General features: G+C 34.4%; 1 protein-coding gene across 4 annotated transcripts in view; it reads left to right on the forward strand.

Annotated features, from left to right (window-relative positions):
- UBN2 (ubinuclein 2) overlaps nt 1–22,783 on the forward strand; it is a 103,856-nt gene that overhangs the window by 47,250 nt on the left and 33,823 nt on the right. For all 4 annotated transcript variants that reach the window (XR_004229703.1, XM_031939158.1, XM_031939159.1 and 1 more), the window contains exons 7-10: nt 9,922–9,992; nt 19,302–19,431; nt 21,855–21,973; nt 22,473–22,586. Coding sequence is in view for 3 of the 4 variants with exons in the window: in XM_031939158.1 (XP_031795018.1) it covers nt 9,922–9,992; nt 19,302–19,431; nt 21,855–21,973; nt 22,473–22,586 (434 nt within the window). In the remaining variant the exon portion in view is untranslated. The remainder of the gene's footprint in view (nt 1–9,921; nt 9,993–19,301; nt 19,432–21,854; nt 21,974–22,472; nt 22,587–22,783) is intronic.

A 22,783-nucleotide genomic window follows, 5' to 3' on the forward strand; every position in this document is an offset into this window, starting at 1 on the left:
CAGATAACACAGTTATCTTTTTCAAGTTATTTCAAGTTATTTTCAAGTTATCCTAGGAATTTTTTTCTTGTTTGTTATTAATAGATAGATCAGAACCCGAGAGATTCCTTAAGATTTTGCAGTCCAAAAATCAATAAACATATATTAAGCTCCTTCTATGTGCTAGGTACAGTTTTAAGCACTGGGGATACAAAAAGGGGCAAAAGACAGCCCCTTCCCATAAAGGCTTACAAGCTAATAAAAATAAATATCATTGATAGCTTATAAAGAAAATATTTCTGGTAAACATGGAAATATGGATGAATCAGATTTGTCAATCTTAACTAATTTAAGAACTTAGAAATATTTTCAAAGTCCTAAAACTTTTTAAATGAATCTGCTTCTTTTATAATACAATTGATGAATTCTAACTATTTTATATATATATATATATATATATATATATTTTTTTTTTTTTTTTGCAAAATGTCATGATTTTAATTATATATATTATGTAATCTTTAAGTCTTTTTAAAAAAAAATTTTTTTATGCATGGGTAGTTTTTCAGCGTTGACAATTGCAAAACCTTTTGTTCCAATTTTTCCCCTCCTTCTCCCCTACCCCCTCCTCCAGATGACAGGTTGACCAATGCATGTTAAGTATGTTAAAGTATATATGTTAGATATATGCATACATGTCCATACAGTTACTTTACTGTACAAAAAGAATCTGACTTTGAAATAGTGTACAATTAGCCTGTGAAGGAAATAAAAAAATGCAGGTGGACAAAAATGGAGAGATTGGGAATTCTATGTAGTGGTTCATACTCATTTCCCAGAGTTCTTTCGCTGGGTGTAGATGGTTCAATTCATTACTGCTTTATTGGAACTGATTTGGTTCATCTCATTGTCTAACAATTTTATAATTCTTAATAAATGCAAGTTGGTAAAAGGTCTTTTCCATTATAAGATACCCAAATAAGTTTATAAATAAGTATGTTCAGGTAGCAAGACCTAAGACTGGCAGCATTAGGGAGAACTAATATATAGAACTATAACTCAGTATTGGAAAAACAAGAAAATACTGGAAAGAACTGAAACAGAACAGAAATTTGATGATAGGTTACACTTGTATCCTGAAGCAGTAGGTGATCATTTAGTAAATATTTATGTTCAGTTCAGTTAAGCAAAGTTTTTTTAAAATGCATACTTTCTACAGAGCACTGTGCTATATATACCCTGAGGCAAATACAAAATGTATTTGAGATTATGCCTTTTCTCATAATACCTAGTGCTTCTTAAAGTTATAAGAGAGAGAGAGAGAAACATAATCTCTGATATATAGAAATACATGAGTAGCACCTTAGAGGTGTAAAATAAAATGATATTTAGGCCCATTAGGGAAAATATCTTTACTGTTAAAACAATCATGGAAGTCTTCAAGGACAGAAATGGAAGTTGATTAGATAGATAGGAATTCAGTCAGTAGAGGAGAGATGACCTTTTCAGCATAAGGAACAGTGTTGTTAGACATTGTGATACAGGAAAGCCTAGAGTATCTTCATGAAATGGTATACTCATTCAGCCTGGCTCAGAAGACAGTGACCTGAAATAATGCAGGTTGACACCATTTTGTAAATTGTCTTCTGTGTCAGGCAGAAGAGTTGAACTTAAGTCCTTAGGCTCCTTGGGGCTAGTGAAAGATTCTGGGCAGAAAGGTGACTTGATGATAAATTATAACCTGAAATAGAAAGAACACCTTGACATTCTTTCTCAGAAACTTACCATGTTAATTTTTTCCCTACTGAGAGACTGCATTGTTTATTTCACTTATAATTCTCTAAAAAATGGACAGTGAGCACTTGAGAAGTGCTGAATTCACAGAAAATGAAGTAGGTAATAGAGTATGATGATTAGATTGAGTATCAGGAGATTGGGCCTTACCCATTATTCTTAACACATTCAGCTGTCTTATTCAATTACCTTTTGAAGCCCCACTAAATCATGATTATAGGTTAAAGTATTAAAATAGTTAAAGCTTTCTATCCTCTACTATATTTATTGATGCCATATTAATAATAATCTTTTAGCCACACTGATCTCTAGAAAGTTTATCAGTGGTGTCTGATGGAAGTGGGTAAATTGAGATCATATGAAAGGAGCTTATTGCATCTTTGTCACTCTTAAAAAAAATAAGGCAATAGGCATACTTGTGAATTCCTCTCCTTTCTCCATAGCCACAAGTGGAAAATAGTAAATGTCCTGTTAAGAAGTTTGTTCTCTTTTTACTGGAGAGCAGCATAGGGAACCCCTGGAATCACACAGAAAGTAATTTGTCAGCAAACACTTAATTGTCATGCTTAAAGTCCCGGTTGTCTTCGCTGAACCATCTGATAGCCTTACCTGATGGATCTTCCTCCATCTGTTTTCTAAATAGTGTGCCAGATATGTTAGAACCAGAATTATACAGAACTTCAAGGAGATGATAATGTGAGGTATGGGGTCCTGGAATAGCAGGGGAAAAGAGGAGAGATTCAAGGTGAAAGACCTTTATTTTCTTAGTAAAGTTTGAGGTATTAGGTCCTTTGCTGAGAAGGAAGGGAGGAAGAGAGGAAGGAAAGAAGGAAGATTAAAGTGCTTCTGGAACAGAAAGGTTACATGTACTTAGCCAAGTTTTTCAAGCCAAGTTATCCTGGAAAATGGCACACTAAATGTCACAGTGAAATCACCAGTTATATTTGTTTGTGAATGTAAAGCAGTTGCCAACCAACCGAAAGTTAGGATTATATTTGACAGAACCTGAAAATCTACATTTAAGGATGCTATATTGGTCGGAATGATGTGGACAATCTTTACCTAGTGACATAGGCTCTTAAAATATGAGCACTATTCCCAAAACTAAGAAGTGACAAGAAGTGGTATAGAAGAAAGAGAATGACAAACACTAGAGTTAATAGCAGAAGTGGCAGTCATATCTAGCATATATAGTGGTAGTGGAATTTAAAAGCTTTAATGAAGGTAGCAGGAGTCAAATTGTTTTCCATGGAAGAAGAGCAAACCTATTATTTAATGAAGAGTGAATAGTGTTGTGGTCTAGTAGAGAGACAAAGAACCACAGTGGTCCTTATGGGGCATCCATGAATCAGGCTAAACTACATCAGTCTGAGCACATATATTCCTTTAATGAACAGTTGCTGAGGTCATCCTGTAGAAATAAAATTAGTGTCTAGTAATATTTTTACTATCTTTCTGTCACCATTAGATACTCATTGACTCATTCTCTGCACCAGGATGTTGTTGCATGAGAAATTTACATCATACAAGTTCTCTGAGATTTCAAAACTCAAACCATTAAAAATACCTTTTTAAAATATTACCTAAGCCTGAAATAGTGTTAAGTCAAACTTTAAGACAACTTATAAAAAATTGTGGACTGATGTCATATATATAGAAGTGTCGGGGTTTTTCCTCATCATTTATATAAGCTTTGGAGTAATTCATCTCCAAAATATTGTGGCACAGGTTTTTTGAAACGGTAGATGACAGTTAGTAACTGTTAGTAAACGAAAGGCACATATCTAAGGTGTTTGGTGATGAGAGAATGAGAAATCAGAGATTTCTTACTCTTAGGCAGTCAGCAGTTCATTTTTCACAGATTGGAAGAGAGAGAGGTAGTCTGAGTTTACTAATCATAGGAAATGAATCTGGGCAGAGTAGCCTTAAAATTGGAACAGCTTCATTAATGATGGCATATGAGTAGAATGTTTTCTGTCTCAGCTGTGCCTCATAGTGTCTTAGAATTGTGCATTAAATTGTTGAGTGCCATGTTTCATGTGTACTATCTTGTACCTTCCTTCAAATTTTTGATTGACTTATCTCTTAAAGAAATTCTTAACTAGGGGCAGCTAGGTGGTGCAGTGGATAGAGCACCAGCCCTGAATTCAGGAAGATCTGAGTTCAAATCTGACCTCAGACACTTCACACTTCCTAGCTGTGTCACCCTGGGCAAGTCATTTAACCCCAATTGCCTCAGCAAAAAAAAAAAAAAAAAAAAAAAAAGGAAATCCTTAACTAAATCAACACGTCAACAAGCAGCTATTAAATTATATCTCCTATATGATAGGCACAGTGCTAAGCCCAGTGACAAAGATAGGCAAAAGAGTCTCCTATCCTCAAGGAACTCACTGTCTACAAGTGACTATTAACCAACACGGTTAGAATTACTCTCAGCAGTTCCCTGAATCCGTAGTTGTATGGCTTTCATACCTTAAACTTTGTTTTCTCTGTGCATGTTTTCTCCGTGTTCTGATTTATGTTTTCTGCCTCAACTCTTGCACTAAATTGTAAGTTGCTTAAGGATACAAGATTGTGCCTTTTGATCTTTTCTATGCTCTTGCAATAGAATATTTGATTTGGTGCCACATTTATCAAAGCCCAGTAAGAAGGGAAGCACAGGTCTGATCACATCATTCCCTTTTTCAAGAAGCTTCAATGGCTCCTGTGGTCCCTAAGATAATAGATCCCTTGTTTTGAAACTTGATCCTTTATAATTTGATCTATTTTTCTAAACTGATTTCAGACTAGTCACACACCCTACATTCTAATCAAGCAGGCCTTTTTGTTTCTATGCAAATAATGTTCAATTTTTCTCCTCTCTATGTCATTGTACAAGTTTCCCCCCTAGTCTTTAAATGACCTCCTTCACTTCTGCCTTTTAGAAACCTTAATTCTTGTCAAGGAGTTGCTGTAGTGGTACTTCCTTCAGGAAGCTTTACTTGATCTTGCCACTTATTAGCGCTCTCCTTTTTAACATTCCTTTGTATCTATTTTACAGACACACACACACACACACACACGTATGTATTTTTTTGTTTTGTTTTGTTTTCTTACCTGTGTACCACATGTTGTTTCCCCCAGTAGAATATATACGTCAGAAGGGTAGGGACTGTTTTGTTTTTGTATCCTCTGGACTTCACACAATATTTGGCACTCAATAAATATTTGTACAATTGAATTCTTGAGTTAAGTTTTATAAAAGGACACTGGGAAGGAATGGTCAGAGAGGTAAAATGAGAACCATTGGGGGAAAAATGAAAAAAAGCCAGAGAGGAAAGGGGAAGGATAGCAACAGTGTTATAAGTTGCAGAAAAATCTGGTAAAATGAAAAATGAGAAAATACTATATTTAATAGTTATAAGATTGTTGGTAATCTAAAAGAAGGCAATTTCATTAGATTCATAAGATAAAAAACAAAAACAAAAAAAATTACAAAGAGCTCTGCAGTGAATGGATATGTAATTTGGAATAAATTATTTTTTATGCAGAAATACCCCTAGACTGGAAAAGGGGAATCAATCAGGCAGTTCTAGTTTGTCTTTATCTGGTTTTGCTCTGATTATATACCTATGTGATATATAATTTAGTTCCATCAGTGGTTCTAACCACTAGGAAGTAGAAGTTCTGTGTAGATAATTGGTGGAGTATTTGAAATATGTCTTCCCCTATATGTAAATAGATAGATATTTTGATTTATAAATCACGCACTTGCTTAGTGTAAATCGTTCCTCAGGGTTTTCCTGTGCCTTCTTAAATAGTTTCTAAAACTGGAAAGCTGGAATTAAAGGGAAAAGGTGTAGATTAATTTCACCTTAAACAGATTATCTTCATGGGAGTATCTTTCTGCAAATAAATAAGTTCTAAAAGGCTGCTATTTAAAGCAATCCTCTGGTGAATTATTTAAAGACAAATCATTAAGCTACCATTTTTTCTAATACTATGTATACATTTACGTGTACATTAGATTTTAACTGCTTTTAAAATGGCTGTGCTCTTTTATCTGACTTTCATTTACCAGAATAAAATTATTCAAATGCAAACATTTTCAGTATTAATATAATTTTCTTTTGTAAAGTCCCCTGAGATACCATACCTCATTATACCATGGAGATGTATCCTGTCAGGTATTTGACAGAACTCTAGCAGAACTCCCATTTTGCCTGATTCTGCCATAGTGGAGATGCTTGGAGCACAGTCCAAGTCAGTTTTGTGAGAATCAGTTTATATAGGTTGAAAGACCCTCATTACCAGTAGACTGCCCCCTGGTTAGAAATTCTTTTGCCATGGCAAACAAAGTCAGCTTTCATGTTGCATATCTTTCTTGCATTTCTGTAGTGATGACAGCAGAACAGCAGAAATTGCTGCTAAAAACCATACTACTTTTAAACTATCAGAATTATTAACTTTGCTATTCTTCTTTTGTATTTGCTATTGTGATATCTTTGTCCAGGGACCAGCAAGTAGCGTAACTCCTAATAGGGGAACTAAATTGTATCAGTCTTGATATCTTTGTTATAAATGATGTTGAAATTAAATAGAAGGCTGGCTCACAGATTTTCCTTACAGTAGCAAATAGAAGGAAATAATAAAGTTGATTTTATTGTTTGGCCAAAAATCTCAGGAAATAATCTTGTGAAACATTTACTCATCTTGTATTTTAGTGTTCATAAGTTTGTACAAGAAAGACCATCATAAAAATAATAGCAGTTTATATACCAACAAATGTTGTAAATGAAGAATTACTGAAGTTATATAAAGAATTCTTAAGGCCTTCAAAATAAAATCAATTTAGTTTTTAAAATATACCTGGTGAATTGAACACAAAATAGTGACAGGCAAGAATAGTTTAAAAAAAAAAAATCTGCTGGACAATGTAATTTAGAAGAAGTGAAAGAGACCAAAGATTTTGAAGAATCCTCATAAATTGGCATCATGTGAATACTAGCTTTGGGGGTTGGGGTGGGGAATAAGAATGCTCTAGACATGGAGAGCACTAACTAGCATCCCCAAAATGAAATTGATTACATTTTAACTGATAAGAGATGACCCATTACTGATGTAGGGCTCATTCCTGAGTTAGCTCTCTGCACTTCGGTGAACTACCGAAAGAGGGCTTTCTCTATACATTTAAAGAATTCTAAAATGAGATATCTTCATGGTTGATTTCACTCATTTCACTTTCTATATTTCACTGTAAAATCTTCTCCAGATGAAAGATTATGTAGTAATTCAGTGTCTGCCCTAGGTAAAGGAAAAGGAGAAAGCTAGCTTATTACTTATCTAAATGTCTTATTTGAGGGTATTCGTTAAAGCCATATGAAGATGGGGGTAGGGTGCTGTGATCTCCAAATCTGCATCCATATTGGAGTAGTAATGTCACAGTTCTCTAGATGGTTTCCCATCCTTCTGCTTTGTACATATCTGATAAAGAGCTCCCTTCTTTTGGAGTGTTTCAGGATGTTGATTGGGGAGGAACAAGATGTTAATCTGTTAACTTCTAGATTTTTTACTTTGGGATATTTAAACCCAGAAATTGCTTGAGAGAGATAAGGATTTGGGCTTGGAATATTTCTCATTTTATTTGAGATTGATGAACCAAGGGTGAGAGGAACTTATTTAAGATCTTAGGTTTGTATGGGCTGTTTAGGTCTAGGTAGACATTTAAAGTTAAAATTGGCAAAAGGGCCTCAATTAGTTTTGCGGTTGAGAGCAAACTTAAAGAAGAGATTAAAATTAATTAGCTATACGAGTAGCAGATGCGTTTTTTGGGATAGTCTTTCTTAAAATTGCCTGAACTGGGGCTGTGTATGTAGCTTTGAATTGTCATTTCAGTGAGAATCAAAAATTTTCTGATGTTGTTACTTGGTACATTTTTCCTTGGGCTGCTAAATAAAGATCCAGCCATGGAGAGGAAAACTTTTAGTTATAAATATAAGTATAAATGTAAATATTTATACACACACACACAAATTTATTAACTATGTGTTTTTTCTTTCCTTCCTTCCTCTCCACTGGGGGGTAAAAAGAAAACTCTTGAAAAAAATGCATTCATGAAAAACAAAAATGTCTCATTTTGCACATTTAATCCATTACCACTATGTCAGAAGGTAGATAGCACTCTTTATCTTTGGTCCTGTGAAAACATAATTGATCTTTGCATTGACCAAAGTTCTTAAGTGTTTTGAAGTTGGTTGGTTTTGTGGTGTTTTATGTATTTATTTTCTAGCGTACATTTATTTATATTTTTCAGATGAAGGATGGTACTTGTAATTAGTCAGCAAGCATTTGTTAAACACTTATTATTTTGTGCCAGTCATTTTGGGCATACAAAAAAACCCTAACAATCTCTACTTTCAAGGAGAAAACATTCTAATGGGGAATAGAACATACAAATATCCAAGATGTATGAAGAATAAAAGAAGTTAATATGAAAGGGGGACAGCATTAGTTAGCATGAATGTGGAAGACTAGGAAAGGCCTCCTGCAGAAGGTAGGATTTGAAGTGAATCTTGAAAGAAGCCAGGGAAACTAGGAACTAGAGATCAAAGGGCAGAGCATTCCAGGAATAGGGAAGAAGCAGTGCAGAGACAGGGAGTTTGGAGATAGAATGTCATATTTGCAAAACTGTCAAAAGATTAAGGTATTCATGAGAATAAAATGGAAGACCACTAGGAAGTGAGAAAGGTGTAAGATTATGAAAAGCTTTAGATGCTGAATGGGATTTTATATTTGATCTTGGGGTTAATAGGAAGCCATTGGAGCTTTCTTATTAGGGGGAGTGATCAGATTAGAGTGATTTCATCTGATGCTATTGCCCTTATCTCTTCCTTCATGTTTACATACTCTTCATCTGATGTACTTCATTTATGAGAGAGCAAATTCTATCCTCTTTATTCCCTTTTTATACACAAATGTATGCCTTTCATGATCCCTTTTCTTTCTTCTCTTCAAACCTTCAGAATAGAAGCAATTCAACCCTCAGGTCTCTTGTTTGTTTTATTTAATTGCAAGTATACTTTAAAGACTGTGGTCTGAAGGAACACCTTCCTTCCTCTTCCTATTAGAATGTTGATTTTGTCCTTGTACAACCATTTTAATTAAGATCATTTCTTAGAAATTGTTGAGTAAATGAAGACATCAAAAGGAACTTATTAAGCCCTGACCACTATTGTGCATATATACAAATAGAAGAGGCCAGACACAACCTTCTCTCAAAGAATTCACACTTTAATTGATAAAGATAACCCATAAAAGAATGTTCAGCCATAGGCTATGTGGAAAGGCCTTGATGTCCTACTGGTACAGTGGTAGAATGGATGAAAAGACTCTGAGAGGTCAAGTAACAGACCAGGGATTATAGAGCACAGAGGCAGTGCAGGTGTGCCAGCCTTATCATTAGCCCAGAAATCAGGGTAGAGGGTGAGGCAAGGTAAGAGGACACCCTTAATAGAAGTGTTTTTCTAGCTGCCCCGGATGGGTTCTGGGATAGTTGGGATAAAGAGGGAGAATGCAGAATGAATAGAGCACTAGTAGTCATGGGGGTGGTTTTCCTTGTTGAGTTTTCATGCATCCTTAGAGAAGATAGCTCTTGTAAGTATTAAGGTTTTCAGTATTGGTATCATCCCATATAATGTGGTAGCAAACCAGGCCTTAATCCACAGCCCTTCCTAAATTGTCTTTGAATAATATAATGTCATTGCTTTGAAGTAAATTGAAATTTATAATACCATAACCAATATAGTCTTAATTTGTGCACAATAAACTGTTCAAACTCCAAATAAAATAATTTTTAAAAATTTACTGGTGCTTTTATTCCCCACTATTTTGTGTGGTTAATCCTAAATTGACCATACTTTAAAAATGCATTTTCATAATTGATTCTGTTAGTGAACTAACCTGGGGATTTACACTAAATATTTGATGTTTATGTTATGGAAAGAGAATGTTCTATATTTCCTATTGATTTTAAGAAGATCTCTGAATAGGATGAAGAGCGTATAGAGTTCTGGGTCTCTATTATGTGCTTAATCTTTAACTCAAGATAGTTTGTTTATCATGAAAGTTACAGCAAACATTAGTTTTTACTTTATACTGTGTATGTTCTAGGCTGCCAAGCTTTTTGATGAAGAAGGTAGGAAAAAATTCTTCACACAGGATATGAACAACATTCTACTGGAGTAAGTAACTAATTTCTTTGGTTAAGCACCCCTGAGATAATTGTTACATAGGTTTCTATTAAAAAGAAACAGTGTTTTGGGTTAGATTACCAAAAAAAAAAAAAAAAAAAAAGAAAGAAAGAAAGAAAAAGAAAAAAAACTAAACCTAACAAAACAGTGGCTCTACATCATATTTCATGGAGGTACCTTCACTAAATAGAACTTTTTCAGCAAAGGCTAAATGACCATTTGCTGGGAATATTATAAGGGGAATTCTCAGTCAAGTATGGCTTGTGTTTAGATAGCTTCTGATGATTTTCCTATTTTGAGATCCCATGAAATACTAAGATTCACTACATTGTTTTGCTTTGGTATTTCTCTGGACTTATGAACAATTATTATTCCCCTGATTATTGGCTTTCAATGAGAATAAATATGAATTATGTAAATGTTTGTATCAAGTGTCTGTGACCCAATGGAAAATATCTTAACTGAAAGAACTATAGAATTTAAGAGAATTTGCCTCTTATTCTGAGCAACCCTCCATATTCCTACAAAAGTTATTTACCCTGTGTGTGTGTGTGTGTGTGTGTGTGTGCGCACATGCTTGATATCAAATTAATAGCCATTTGGTTCATTTTGCTAGAGTGTAATGTTGATAAGCCTGTGGATTAATGAGTATGGCCAAAAATTGTATCAAATGTTGACTGTTTTCTCAAAGACAATAGGGGATAAAATTGTTAACAAAAATATTTTGACAGACTAATACTGGATTCACAAGATTTTGTTTCTCTAACTGAAGGAAAAAAAAATCAAATGCATGCCCAGTTGGAGTTAGGAGGAACTAACATTTTTGATAGTGATAGAGACAATTGAGAGTACAGTCTTATAAAGCAAATATATAAATAAATGTAATTAAGAAGATATATTCATAATATGTATAACATTAATATTTTATATATGTATGTGTACATTTATGTCTGTATGTTTGTGTGTATGTATGTATGTGTGTATACATATGTATACACACATACACACACACACACCCCTCAAGCAGGAATTTATTTATTTTTTAGCTCTTTTCTCCTGGCAAGTACAGAGCCATTCCTCTGTCAGGAAAATGTCAGTCATGTGCTTACTGACTCCAGGACATGACAGACCCCTTAAGTCAGCAGACTTTCATTATTTTAGTATTGACCTGTTACTTCTTAAAATAGAATTTTCTATTCAGTTCCTTTTTCCGTGGTTCCTTTTCCATCCATAGCTTGTAATTTTTCTAGTAGGAAGTTATGTGCTCTAGGAATGAAATACATGTATCTCAGCAAAACTCAATAAATTTACTCCACATCTGTCTGCAACATCTGTATATTGTTCCACTAGAATTTATACCACCTTGCTCTCTCTTTCTAGATCAGCAGTGTTGGTCATCTCTCTCTGGTTGTGCATTGGTATTTAAAATGCCCTAAGTCTAAAATGGAGCTTGTAATTTTCATGGTTTTTCCTTCCCTATCAACCCTGAACCCTAAATAGACAACCTGTAACTTGCCTAAATTCATTTCTCTTTCTTGAAGCTACCACCATCTTTCTATAAGTAATTTTAAAATTATCTAAATTTGTAACCTCAGAGTCCTTAACTTTTCCCTCTTCCACATTGCAGCTCTCCACTGCCCTATCCAACCATGTGCCAAGTTTTGTTGAGTCTTCTACCGTTTCACCTCTTCCTTTCTGAATCTTTTTTGTGACTGTACTTTACCTTTTGGTAGCTTCATTAACTGCCATAGATTTGACTGTGAAGTCTTAGAGATGTACATGTCCAGTCCTATTCTCTCTTCTGAGTTCTAGTTTTGTTTCACTAATTTGCCCTTTGGACATTTCATATTGGATATCCTAAAGACATCTTAGTTCAACATATCTAAAACAGAACTCACTCAACTTTGCTACTATATTCTTTTGTTTCTGTCAGATGTGCCACTATTCTACTCTTTCCCAAATTTATAGCATTAGTTACAGATTCTTCTCTATCTTTCATTCTACATATCCAAATCTTGTCTTTTCTTCCTCCCAACATCTCTTACACCTGACCCCTTCTATCTCTGTTCACATAATCAAGACCTTAGTTCATTTGGATCCTTATCACCTCTTGCCTGAAAAGTACCTCCTAATTTTCCCTGATTGAAATCTCTCCTTATTCTGAACAATCCTTTATAGTCCTGCTAAAGTTATTTCCTTTAAGCACCTCTCTGATCATATTATTCCCTTAATAAGCTCCAGTGGTTTTCTATTGCCTCTAGGATAAAACAAACTGTTTTAACATGTAAAGATCTTGAAAACCTGATCTCAACCTATCTTCCCAGCCTCATTATACATTACTCACAGTCCTGCACTCTATAGTCCAAACTGGCCTTAATTTTCTTCCTCATTCATGAAATTCCATCTTCCATCTCTCTTCCTTTGCACTGACTGGTCCTCATAATTGGAAGGCATTTTCTCTTTACCTCCCCTTCATAGTATCTCTCTTTTTGTTCAAGATACGGGGCAAGCACTGCCTTCTACATGAAGCCTTTTTTGATTTCCCCCTCTATTAATGCCCTCCCTCCCTATTTTTCATTTTTTAATTTAGTCTGTATTATGCAGTGCTTACATGCTGTTTCTTCTAATTGAATATAAAATCCTTGAAAGTATGAATTGTTTTTTGTTTTTTTGTGTGTTTGTATCACTGATTCCTAGCACAAGGCCTGGAAAATAGAAGTTCTTGATAATTATCTGATTTTTGCAGAAGGTCAATTTTATATTTGCATGACTAACTTTTATAATTGGTTATCTCTAGTTCTTGTGTCTTACTCTTAACTCATATTCACTAAAATCCCACAGACCTTTTTTATAGAAATTATTATTGAGCTATATTTTTGTCATCTTAATCTTTTTAAACCAAGGTAGAAATTTACATTCATTTTTGTTAAATTTCATCTTACTACATTTGGCCCATCATTCAGCCAATTCCAAATTCATCTAAATGTCCTGTGAGTTTGGTGTAGTTGAATTCTGCATTTAGAAAAGGAAGAGGATCTGGTTTTGACATCCTCTGCTACTTGCTTGTGTAGTTACTTAAGCACTGATCCTTTTTTAGCTTTAATGTACTTATCCATAAAATGAAAATATTAACCTCTACCTTTGAAACCTTTTCCAACTCTAAATCTTTGATACTATGATTTTTATGGTCATTTAGCCCACATTAATCTATTTCAAAGCTTAAACTATGGGTTGCGACCCCATATATAGGGTTTCATAATTGAATGTGGAGGTCACGAAATTATGGTTTATTATTGGTAAATGTTTGATTTTGTATATCTGTTTTATGTACCAATATACCCAGAATCATGTAAACATTTCTTAAGCAAAAAAGGGCTTGTGAGTGGAAAAGATTTTTAGAAGCCCTCCTCTGTCTTATTTATAAGGATAATATGAGGGACTCTAAATTTTAGTGTTTTACTGAAATTTAAGCATACTTAAGTGTACATTTCCCTGACTTCTATAACCTATTTAACTGTCAGAAAAGGAAATCTTGTCGATTAAAACATGTTGACTTTTAGTTGTTACTGTTTTTCTTTCTGAACGTTCACAAACAATTTCTTTAACAATAGAATTTCTCCAGAAAAAATGTCAAGATCAGTGACTGAAAGTTTTTAGACTTTGTTTAGTTCCCTTTATCAAAAATCAAAACATTTGCCCTTTGGCAAATTTCTCCAAGATCTTGAAATGATTACTCAAATACTCAACAATTACAACTGCCAATACTTTTGTTGTACCCAAATTATAATTACCTGGTCTTATGGAATATAACTAGAGATGATCCATACATACAATGAGATCAAGTTAGATAATATTTATAAGTTTTTAGCACAGTGCCTGATACATAGCATATGCTATATAAATAAGTAAGTCTATTTTTGTGGACAAATAAATCAGTCAACAAACATTTAAGTATTGTGGAAGAAAAACTTCTCTGGATTTTGGGTGCAATCTCAACAAAGTTTGATTAATTTAGATTAATTTAATCCATTAATTTTTCTGCTTAGAGAAAAGTCCAAATTGACAGAATCTCCTCATGTCCTCCTCCTCCCCCTACCCATGCTTCTTAATTTCCCTATTTCTGTTACAATACTGCCAATTACCCAGATTTGTAATCTTACTAAACCATTCATTCTCCCTTATTTCCCCAAATCCATTCTGTGGACAATTCTTATCAGTTCTGCCTCTACAATGTCTCTTGCATTCCTTTTCTTCTTTCATGTGCCCATTATCCTAGTTCATCTAGACTACTTCAGTATTTTCCTAATTGGTCTCTGCCTCCAGTGCCAGCAGTGATAGTACTTTTTTTTTTATATTATTATTATTAATTACAACTTTTTGTTGACAGAACCCATGCCAGGGTAATTTTTTACATTATCCCTTGCACTTACTTCTGTTCTGATTTTTTCCCTTCCCTCCCTCCATCCCTCCCCCAGATGGCAAGTAGTCCTATACATGTTAAATATGTCACAGTATATCCTAGAAACAATATATGTGTGCAGAACCAAACAGTTCTCTTGTTGCACAGGAAGAATTGAATTCAGAAGGTAAAAATAACCTGGGGAGAAAAACAAAAAATGCAAACAGTTTACATTCATTTCCCAGTGTTCTTTCTTTGGGTGTAGCTGCTTCTCTCCATCATTGATCAATTGGAACTGAATTAGATCTTTTCTTTGTTGAAGAAATCCATTTCCATCAGAATACGTCCTCATACAGTATCGTTGTTGAAGTATATAATGATCTCCTGGTTCTGCTCATTTCATTCAGCATCAGTTCATGTAAGTCTCTCCAAGCTTCTCTATATTCATCTTGCTGGTCATTTCTTACAGAACAACAATATTCCATAACATTCATATACCATAATTTACCCAACCATTCTCCAACTGATGGGATCCATTCATTTTCCAGTTTATAGCCACTACAAACAGGACTGCCACAAACATTTTGGCACATACAGGTCCCTTTCCCTTCTTTAGTATCTCTTTGGGATATAAGCCTAGTAGTAACACTGCTGGATCAAAGGGTATGCACAGTTTGATAACTTTTGGGGCAGTGATAGTGCTTTTAAAGCATGGTTTTGATCATGTTCTTCTCTTCTGCTTACAAACCTACAGTGGTTAGTTGCCTGAATCCTATTGCCTGTAGAATCAAATACCGACTCTTTTGGGCTTTTAAAGGTCTTCATATGTCACTTTACATAATCTGTAGGCCAACCAAATTGGCCTATTTGCTATTCTTACTATACTAAATTCTTTCCCACTCCTGTGTCTTTATACTGACAAACTTCATGCAGTCTGTCCTTACCTTGGCCTCTTAGAATCCTAAATTTATTTTGTTATTTGTTTTTTCAAAAAAATCATTCACCGAATTTTAAGTGTCTCGTGTACATGTTGTCCTTATCGTTCACCACCTCTGATCATTTTAGACTTTAGAACCCTTGACAGTATTTTTATAGGACTATGTCTCTCTTCAGTGTCCTTACATAGTTTTTTGTATATATTAGGTGCTTAATAAGTTTTTCTTGAATAGAGCTGAATGGAATCCTCATTTTATTATACTCTTCCAACTTTATACATAGAAAATTTCCTCTATTAATGCAAGCCAGTACCTTTTCTGCAATTTGCAATTTTAATGAATTGCCTAGAATACTAAAGAAGTTAACAGACTTGCACAGGGTCATTTTGCCAATAAGTATCGGAGGCAATTCATGAATCTAGGTCTTAAGTATTCAGAGGCTAACTGTCCATTATAGCACGTTTTCTCTTCTATACATTCTATTAAAAATCTGAATTGGTCAGTTGCATTTCTTGTCTAGCCATATCAGTCCTTTTACCTTTACCATTTGAAGCATGAAATTATTATTGAAGTTAGTTCATGAACCTGTTAAAATTATTTTTCTACTGATTAGAATTCTCTATTTTATAGGTAAGAAAGTCTTTATTTCTATGGAGAAGTCAATCAATAAACATTTATTAAATGGTATATAAGGAAATTATTTTCTTTGTACTTTAAATACAAATCCAACAAAAACAATTTCGTTTATTTGAATTAATTTAATCTAAGCATTTTTCTGCTTAGAGAATACTGCTAGAGTCTTCTCATGCCTTTAAAAATCTATCTTCCATTAGCCATTTTGGAGTTAAATTTCATAGTATTTCTGAGCAAGGAATATTTCACAGTATGGTAGAACATAGTTGCAGAGCTCAGATAAAAAATTCAGTTAAAACTATGTATCCATCAAATAGTATAATCATGACTTAACATGTGATCTCATTCTAGAAAATCATTTCTTAAATTATTTTATCAGGGTTAAAAGTGAAGATGGGCAATTATTTTAACTAAGTTAAAGTAGTCCCCACTCTTAAATCTAGTTACTCGCTTTAATCCTTTTTTTGTTGTTATAGGATATATTCTTAACCTTTTTACAGAGTTTCCTAGTAGAAAGTAGGTAGGCTTTTCAAAGGAAGGAAATGATTGTTATTGTAGAATATTGATTTGGTATTAGTAGGGTTTCCTTCATTTAAGTGAATCTTGGAAAGAGTTAAGATTGGAGAAATATTTCTTAATATTTTCTTTAAGAAAAGGAATGCCTCAGGACAGCTAGATGGCACAGTGGATAGAGTACTGGCCTGAAGTTAGGAGAACCTGAGTTCAAATGTGAGAGATTTTGGTGCCCTCGATAGAAATAGAGAATTTTGGTAGAGGATTGGGTTTTTTCCAAGGAAATAATAGAGAATGCTTGTTTTAGAGACATTAAATGTGAAGTATCTTTGGAACATTCACTTTGAAGTGTCTACTAAGCAGGTAGTTGGTGATGCTAGACTAAGATTCAGGGACAGATTGGATTTGAGTCATCTATATTAAAATGATAAATCCATAGGACCTCATGAGGAATGAATGAGGTTACCAATAAAGAATAGAAAAGAAGGCCCAAGAACAGACTTGGGGAATGTCCACAGATAGTACACATAATAGGAACTATCCATTTTAGCAAAGGAGCCTGAAAGGAGCTCCAGACGAGGGTAATGTCATGTAAAAACATGAGAGACAGAGAAATCCTTATTTTCTTTGACATAGCCAACTAGTATCCAAAGGAGCCTTCTCCTTTTAGGCTAATTGAGAGTCACCTTCTTGGTGTAGTGCTGAACCTGGAATCAGGGAAATCTGAGTTGAAATGTGGTCTCATACAATTATTAGATTTGTAACCCTGAGTCAGGCAAGTCATTTAACATTGACTCAGTTTCCTCAACTGCATTGAGGAATGATATTTGTAAAAAGTGGTTAGCACAGTGCCTGGCACACAATAGGCACTTATATAAATTTTTTCCTTTCCCAATCCCTTCTGTACAAGGAAGCTAGATTACATTTCCTTTTCAAAATTACAGTTCATTCTGAAGTAGTTGAGCCATGGTATTAGTTCTTAAGAGTATTGTCTAAATTTTCAGATCATCCCCCTATTTTATACATTTGTTGGTAATATTTTATTAATTAGCTCTAGGCTGTATCTTAATGTGGTCTTATATTTACCGGGACTGTGCTGAGCCTTTACAACTTAATACAATCCGAAGCTGCCACATACAAATTTTTCCATCTTTAAGAAAAAAGCACACTTAATAGAAAGCTCTTGTAACTTCTGAATATTCCTTCATTGCCACTCCCTCACTCGCCCCGGCAATTTCCCCACCTCCCCCCCTAAGAAAGTCTTAGGTCAAGTACCTTTTAAACGTTTTATTTGTTTGCTTAGAATTTATTCCTTTCCTACTTCCAAAGAAAGAAGTTGAGGTTCTTTATAAAACTATGGTTGAAACAGTTTACTTGAAAATAAAAACAACCAGTTAAAATAAGCAGACATTAAAAAGAAATAAATATTAACAGGCACTTGAGAGAATTTAGTTACTATATTTGAACATTGAACATTAATGAGTTTATTTAGCAGGATTCCCTTGGAAGGTATATTATATAAGGAAACTCGTTTAGTTGTATAATTCTTAGAACATAATAAAGGGAAATGTTATAAGTGTTAGTTTTTTTCCTAGGATTGAGTTAAGAAAGAAACTGCCACAGTTAGATGTGGGAAAATTTTATTCAGTTTATTTACCTTGTGTCAGGGTATAATTTTCCCATGGATTTTAGATTGTACCTTTCTTGAGTTACCAGGAACAGGTCCTTTAGGTCAAGATCACTATGTGTTAGATGTAGAAATCAATGCAAAATTTCCTGGATGAACAGGTATTTTTAAGTGTCCCCCAATGTGCCAAAGCAAGTGCTAGATACTAGGGAGATACAAAGAATAAAACAATCTCTACTCTTAAGGCACTAATTACATTCTAATGGAGGAAACAGGTTTTTGTTGTGTAGTTTTGCATTGCATGATGTTTTTGGAAATACATATATTGAAAAATACAGAACTGACTGTAATTGGTATGTGAATGGAGAGAAGGGGCAGCCAAGTGGCAAAGTGGAACAATGGACTTGGAGTCAAGAAGACTAGAGTTCAGATGTCTTTAGAAACTTACTAATCTTAGTGTGACTGAGCAAATTACTTAGTCTGCCTCAGTTTCATCATTTTTAAAATGGGGATACACTTAATTCCTAGGGCTCTTGGATGGATAAAAATAAGATGATACTTGTAAAACACTTTGTACACTTGGAGTTCAAATCCAACTCCAGACATGTATTAGCTATGTGATCCTAAGCAAGTCACTTAATGCTGTTTGCCTCATCTGTAAAATGAAATAGAGAAGGAAATGGCAAACATTCCAGTATCTTTGTCATCAAAACCCCAAATGTGGGGTCACAAGGAATGACTAAACAATAGTGTTTTTTTATGTTTTTGCTGAGGCAGTGGTCAAGTGACTTACCCAGGGTTACACAGTTAGGAAGTGTTAAGTGTCTGAGATCAAATTTGAACTCGGGTCCTCCTGATTTCAGGGTTGATGCTCTATCCACTGCGCCACCTAGCTGCCCCCTTAAACAATAATTATTATGAAGTCAGATGCAAAAGATGTTTTGAAGGTAGAAATAATAAGAAATAAGCATGTGAAATGAGGGAGAGTGAGGGGTTTGTAACCTTAACCAGGAGTTTTGGAACTTCTCAACCAAAGAAGTGAAAATTACCGGGGGGGGGGGGGGGGGGGGGGGGGGGGGGGGGGGGGGGGGGGGGAACTTAATGTACTTGTGCCATCCATCTCTTAGTTGCTGTTACGAGTTGTGATGCTACTTAACAAATTCTGTAGTAATTTTTTAATTGCTTTTGTTTAGCATTGAATTACAGTTACAGGAACAAAGCCCAGGCATCCGAAGTGGAGTCTATTCTCACCTTGAGGCTTTTGTACCATGTAATAAAGACACACTGGTAAAACGTCTAAAGAAGCTGCACCTCAATGTACAGGTAAGATAGAGTTTAGAGTTTAGAGCTTTATTTTGAATATGCGGTGTGATGTAGTCATGAAGCTTATTTCACTGAGTGACTTGTGGAAGTTTCTCATTACTTTCAAGCTATATATGTCTAGAACATAGTTGCTTGGTTGAGAAATTTGAAGAGTTGATAAATCTTAGAATAGTGCTGGACTAGAAGTCTCATTCCAGCTACCCTATCACTTAATTGCATGGCTTATTAGGGAATTGGTATACTCGAAGATCCCGGTTCAAATCCTGATACAGACACTTTATTAGCCATTTGACCTAGGAAAAGTCACTTAAATCTCTAGGTCTCTGTTTGTTTATATATATATATATGTTAGAGGCTGAACTGATGGCCTTAAAGATCCCTTCTTTTTTTTTTTTTTTTTTTTCATCTTTTTATTTATTTTTTTAATTATAGCTTTTTTACTGATAGAACATATGCATGGGTAAGAGACTCTTGCACTCACTTTTATTCCAACTTTTCCCTTCCCTCCCTCCACCCCTCCCCTAGATGGCAAGCATACATGTTAAACATGTTAAAGTATATCTTAAATACAATGTATGTATACAGATCCGTACAGTTCTCTTGTTGCACAAAAAAAGATCAGATTTAGAAGGTAAAAATTACCTGGGAAGAAAAACAAAAGTGCAAACAGTTTGCATTCATTTCCCAGTGTTCCTTTTCTGGGTGTAGCTGATTCTGTCCATCACTGATCAATTGGAACTGAATTGGATCTTCTCTTTGTCGAAGATATCCACTTCAATCAGAATACATCCTCATACAGTATTGTTGAAGTGTATAATGATCTCCTGGTTCTGCTCATTTCACTTAGCATCAGTTCATGTAAGTCTCTCCAAGCCTCTCTGTATTCATCCTGCTGGTCATTTCTTACAGAACAATAATATTCCATAACATTCATATACCACAATTTATTCAGCCATTCTCCAATTGATGGGCATCCATTCATTTTCCAGTTTCTAGCTACTACAAAAAGGGCTGCCACAAACATTTTGGCACATACAGGTCCCTTTCCCTTCTTTAATATCTCTCTGGAATATAAGCCCAGTAGTAACACTGCTGGATCAAAGGGTATATGCACAGTTTGATAACTTTTTGAACATAGTTCCAAATTGTTCTCCAGAATGGTTGGAATCCATTCACAACTCCATCAACAATGCATCAGTGTCCCAGTTTTCCCACATCCCCTCCAACATTGTTCATTATCTTTTTTTGTCATCTTAGCCAATTTGACAGGTATGTAGTAGTATCTCAGAGTTGTCTTAATTTGCATTTCTCTGATCAATAGTACAAAGATTCCTTCTTAAACTAAATTAATGATCCTATGTCTTAGGATCTTATGATAAGACTGAGTAAATTATATAATTTCTTTTTAAGCCCAATTTTTAAACTAGGTGTAAATCAGACTTCTTTCTTTCTTTCTTTCTTTCTTTCTTTCTTTCTTTCTTTCTTTCTTTCTTTCTTTCTTTCTTTCTTTCTTTCTTTCTTTCTTTCTCTCTCTCTCTCTCTCTCTCTCTCTCTCTCTCTTTCTTTTTCTTTCTTTCTTTCTCTCTTTCTCCCTCCCTCCCTCCCTCCCTCCCTTTCTTTCTTTCTTTCTTTAGTTAGAGTTAAGTGACTCACCCAGGTTCACACAGCTAGTAATTTTTAAGTGTCTGAAGTCAGATTTGAACTCAGATCCTCCCAACTTCAGGGCTGGTGCTCTATCTACTGTGCCACCTTGCTATCTTAAATCAGACATTTTAGGAAGAAATTATGAAGACCAATGAGTTAGGCAGTATATGACAACTTTGATGTCTTTTGAAGAAATGCATATAAAAATATGAAATAGAATTCTCATGTTATTTTTAAAGCTTTGGTTGCCTAATGTTGACTTTAGGAAAAGTAAATTTGTGGAGAATTAACTTGTAAAGCTTCCATTTTTAAATTGGGTTTAAAAGTTTGCTTTTAAGTCATGGATACCTGTAAAAATTTATTTATTAGTTTTCACCATTTATTTTTATGAAGTTTTGATTTCTATTTTTTTCTTCCTTCTTCTTTCCCTTCCCTTCTCCCTTTCCCCCCTCCCCAAGATGGCCGTCAAACTGATAGATTATATATTGCATATTGATTATTGAATTATGCTGTCATTAATTTTATTTATTGACAGATACTGGATATCTAAGAAAGATGAAATGGAGTTGGAAAAACTAAACACTGTTTTATGAATTTATTTTAAAGGAATTTTACTATAATATGTTTGGGTATATTATTTTTAGAACATTCCTATTCTGGAAACCTAATTGTGATTTAAAATAATCATTTCCCCAAATCTGAAATGATGATTTCTCCAGATTCTTTTCCAGCATTCATTTGTATATTTGCTTGAAAAAACTTTGTTGTATTTCTCCTAGGATGATCGTTTAAGAGAACCATTGCAGAAGCTGAAATTGGCTGTCAGCAATGTCATGCCTGAACAACTGTTTAAGTATCAAGAGGATTGTCAGGCTCGAAGTCAAGCTAAGAGTGTTAGGTATGTATAATTTAAGATTGAATAGACCTCCTGCATTTGATCTGTCCCACAGCCAGAACTTTAGGATCCTAGGGATTGGCTTTCAAGAGGGCTGTGCCATACCTCAGTAAAAATCCAAATGTGCCAGTGTTGTAGTCCCTACTCATGCTGAATTTTCATACCTACTATTCCCATGATATCATCACAATAAAAGGTAGTTCCATTAAATGGATATGTTGTAATTGAAATCTAATGTGCAGCCACAGCTTATATTGGCTAGATAATACCCACAATGACCAACTTGAGTACTGGCTCCAATTAAATATTTTTTGAACTGAGAGGCCAAGCACTATATATGCTGTTATTTGATTTACAATCTGAAGAAGATCTTCTTTACCACATTATTTGGAAATTAATATTAAATTGAGAGTTTTATGTAGGAAATGTTGATTTCCCCCCTGCACACTTTATCATGGATTATGGCTTTGCCATTCCATGAAATTAAATGGTTCATTTTCAGGTCACAGGCAGATGAAGAACGAGAAAAAAATGGATCTGACGATGATGATGATGAAAAACCAGGAAAACGGGTCATAGGACCAAGAAAAAAATTCCACTGGGATGATACCATTAGGTATTTTGAAATATATCCTTTGTTTTTTTATCTAATTATTTATGTAATAAAGCAGTATGGTTTGTAATAAAAGGGCTCCAGTTATATGGAAGACTAAATCTGGTGAAGGAATAGGGAGAAAAGATTGATCTTATTTTGCTTTAGATCTTTTGTCATTACTAATTTAAAACTACACAGTTAGTTATGTGATATCACAA

The sequence above is a fragment of the Sarcophilus harrisii genome, chromosome 5, assembly GCF_902635505.1.
Source record: "Sarcophilus harrisii chromosome 5, mSarHar1.11, whole genome shotgun sequence".
Classification (NCBI taxonomy): Eukaryota; Metazoa; Chordata; class Mammalia; order Dasyuromorphia; family Dasyuridae; genus Sarcophilus; species Sarcophilus harrisii.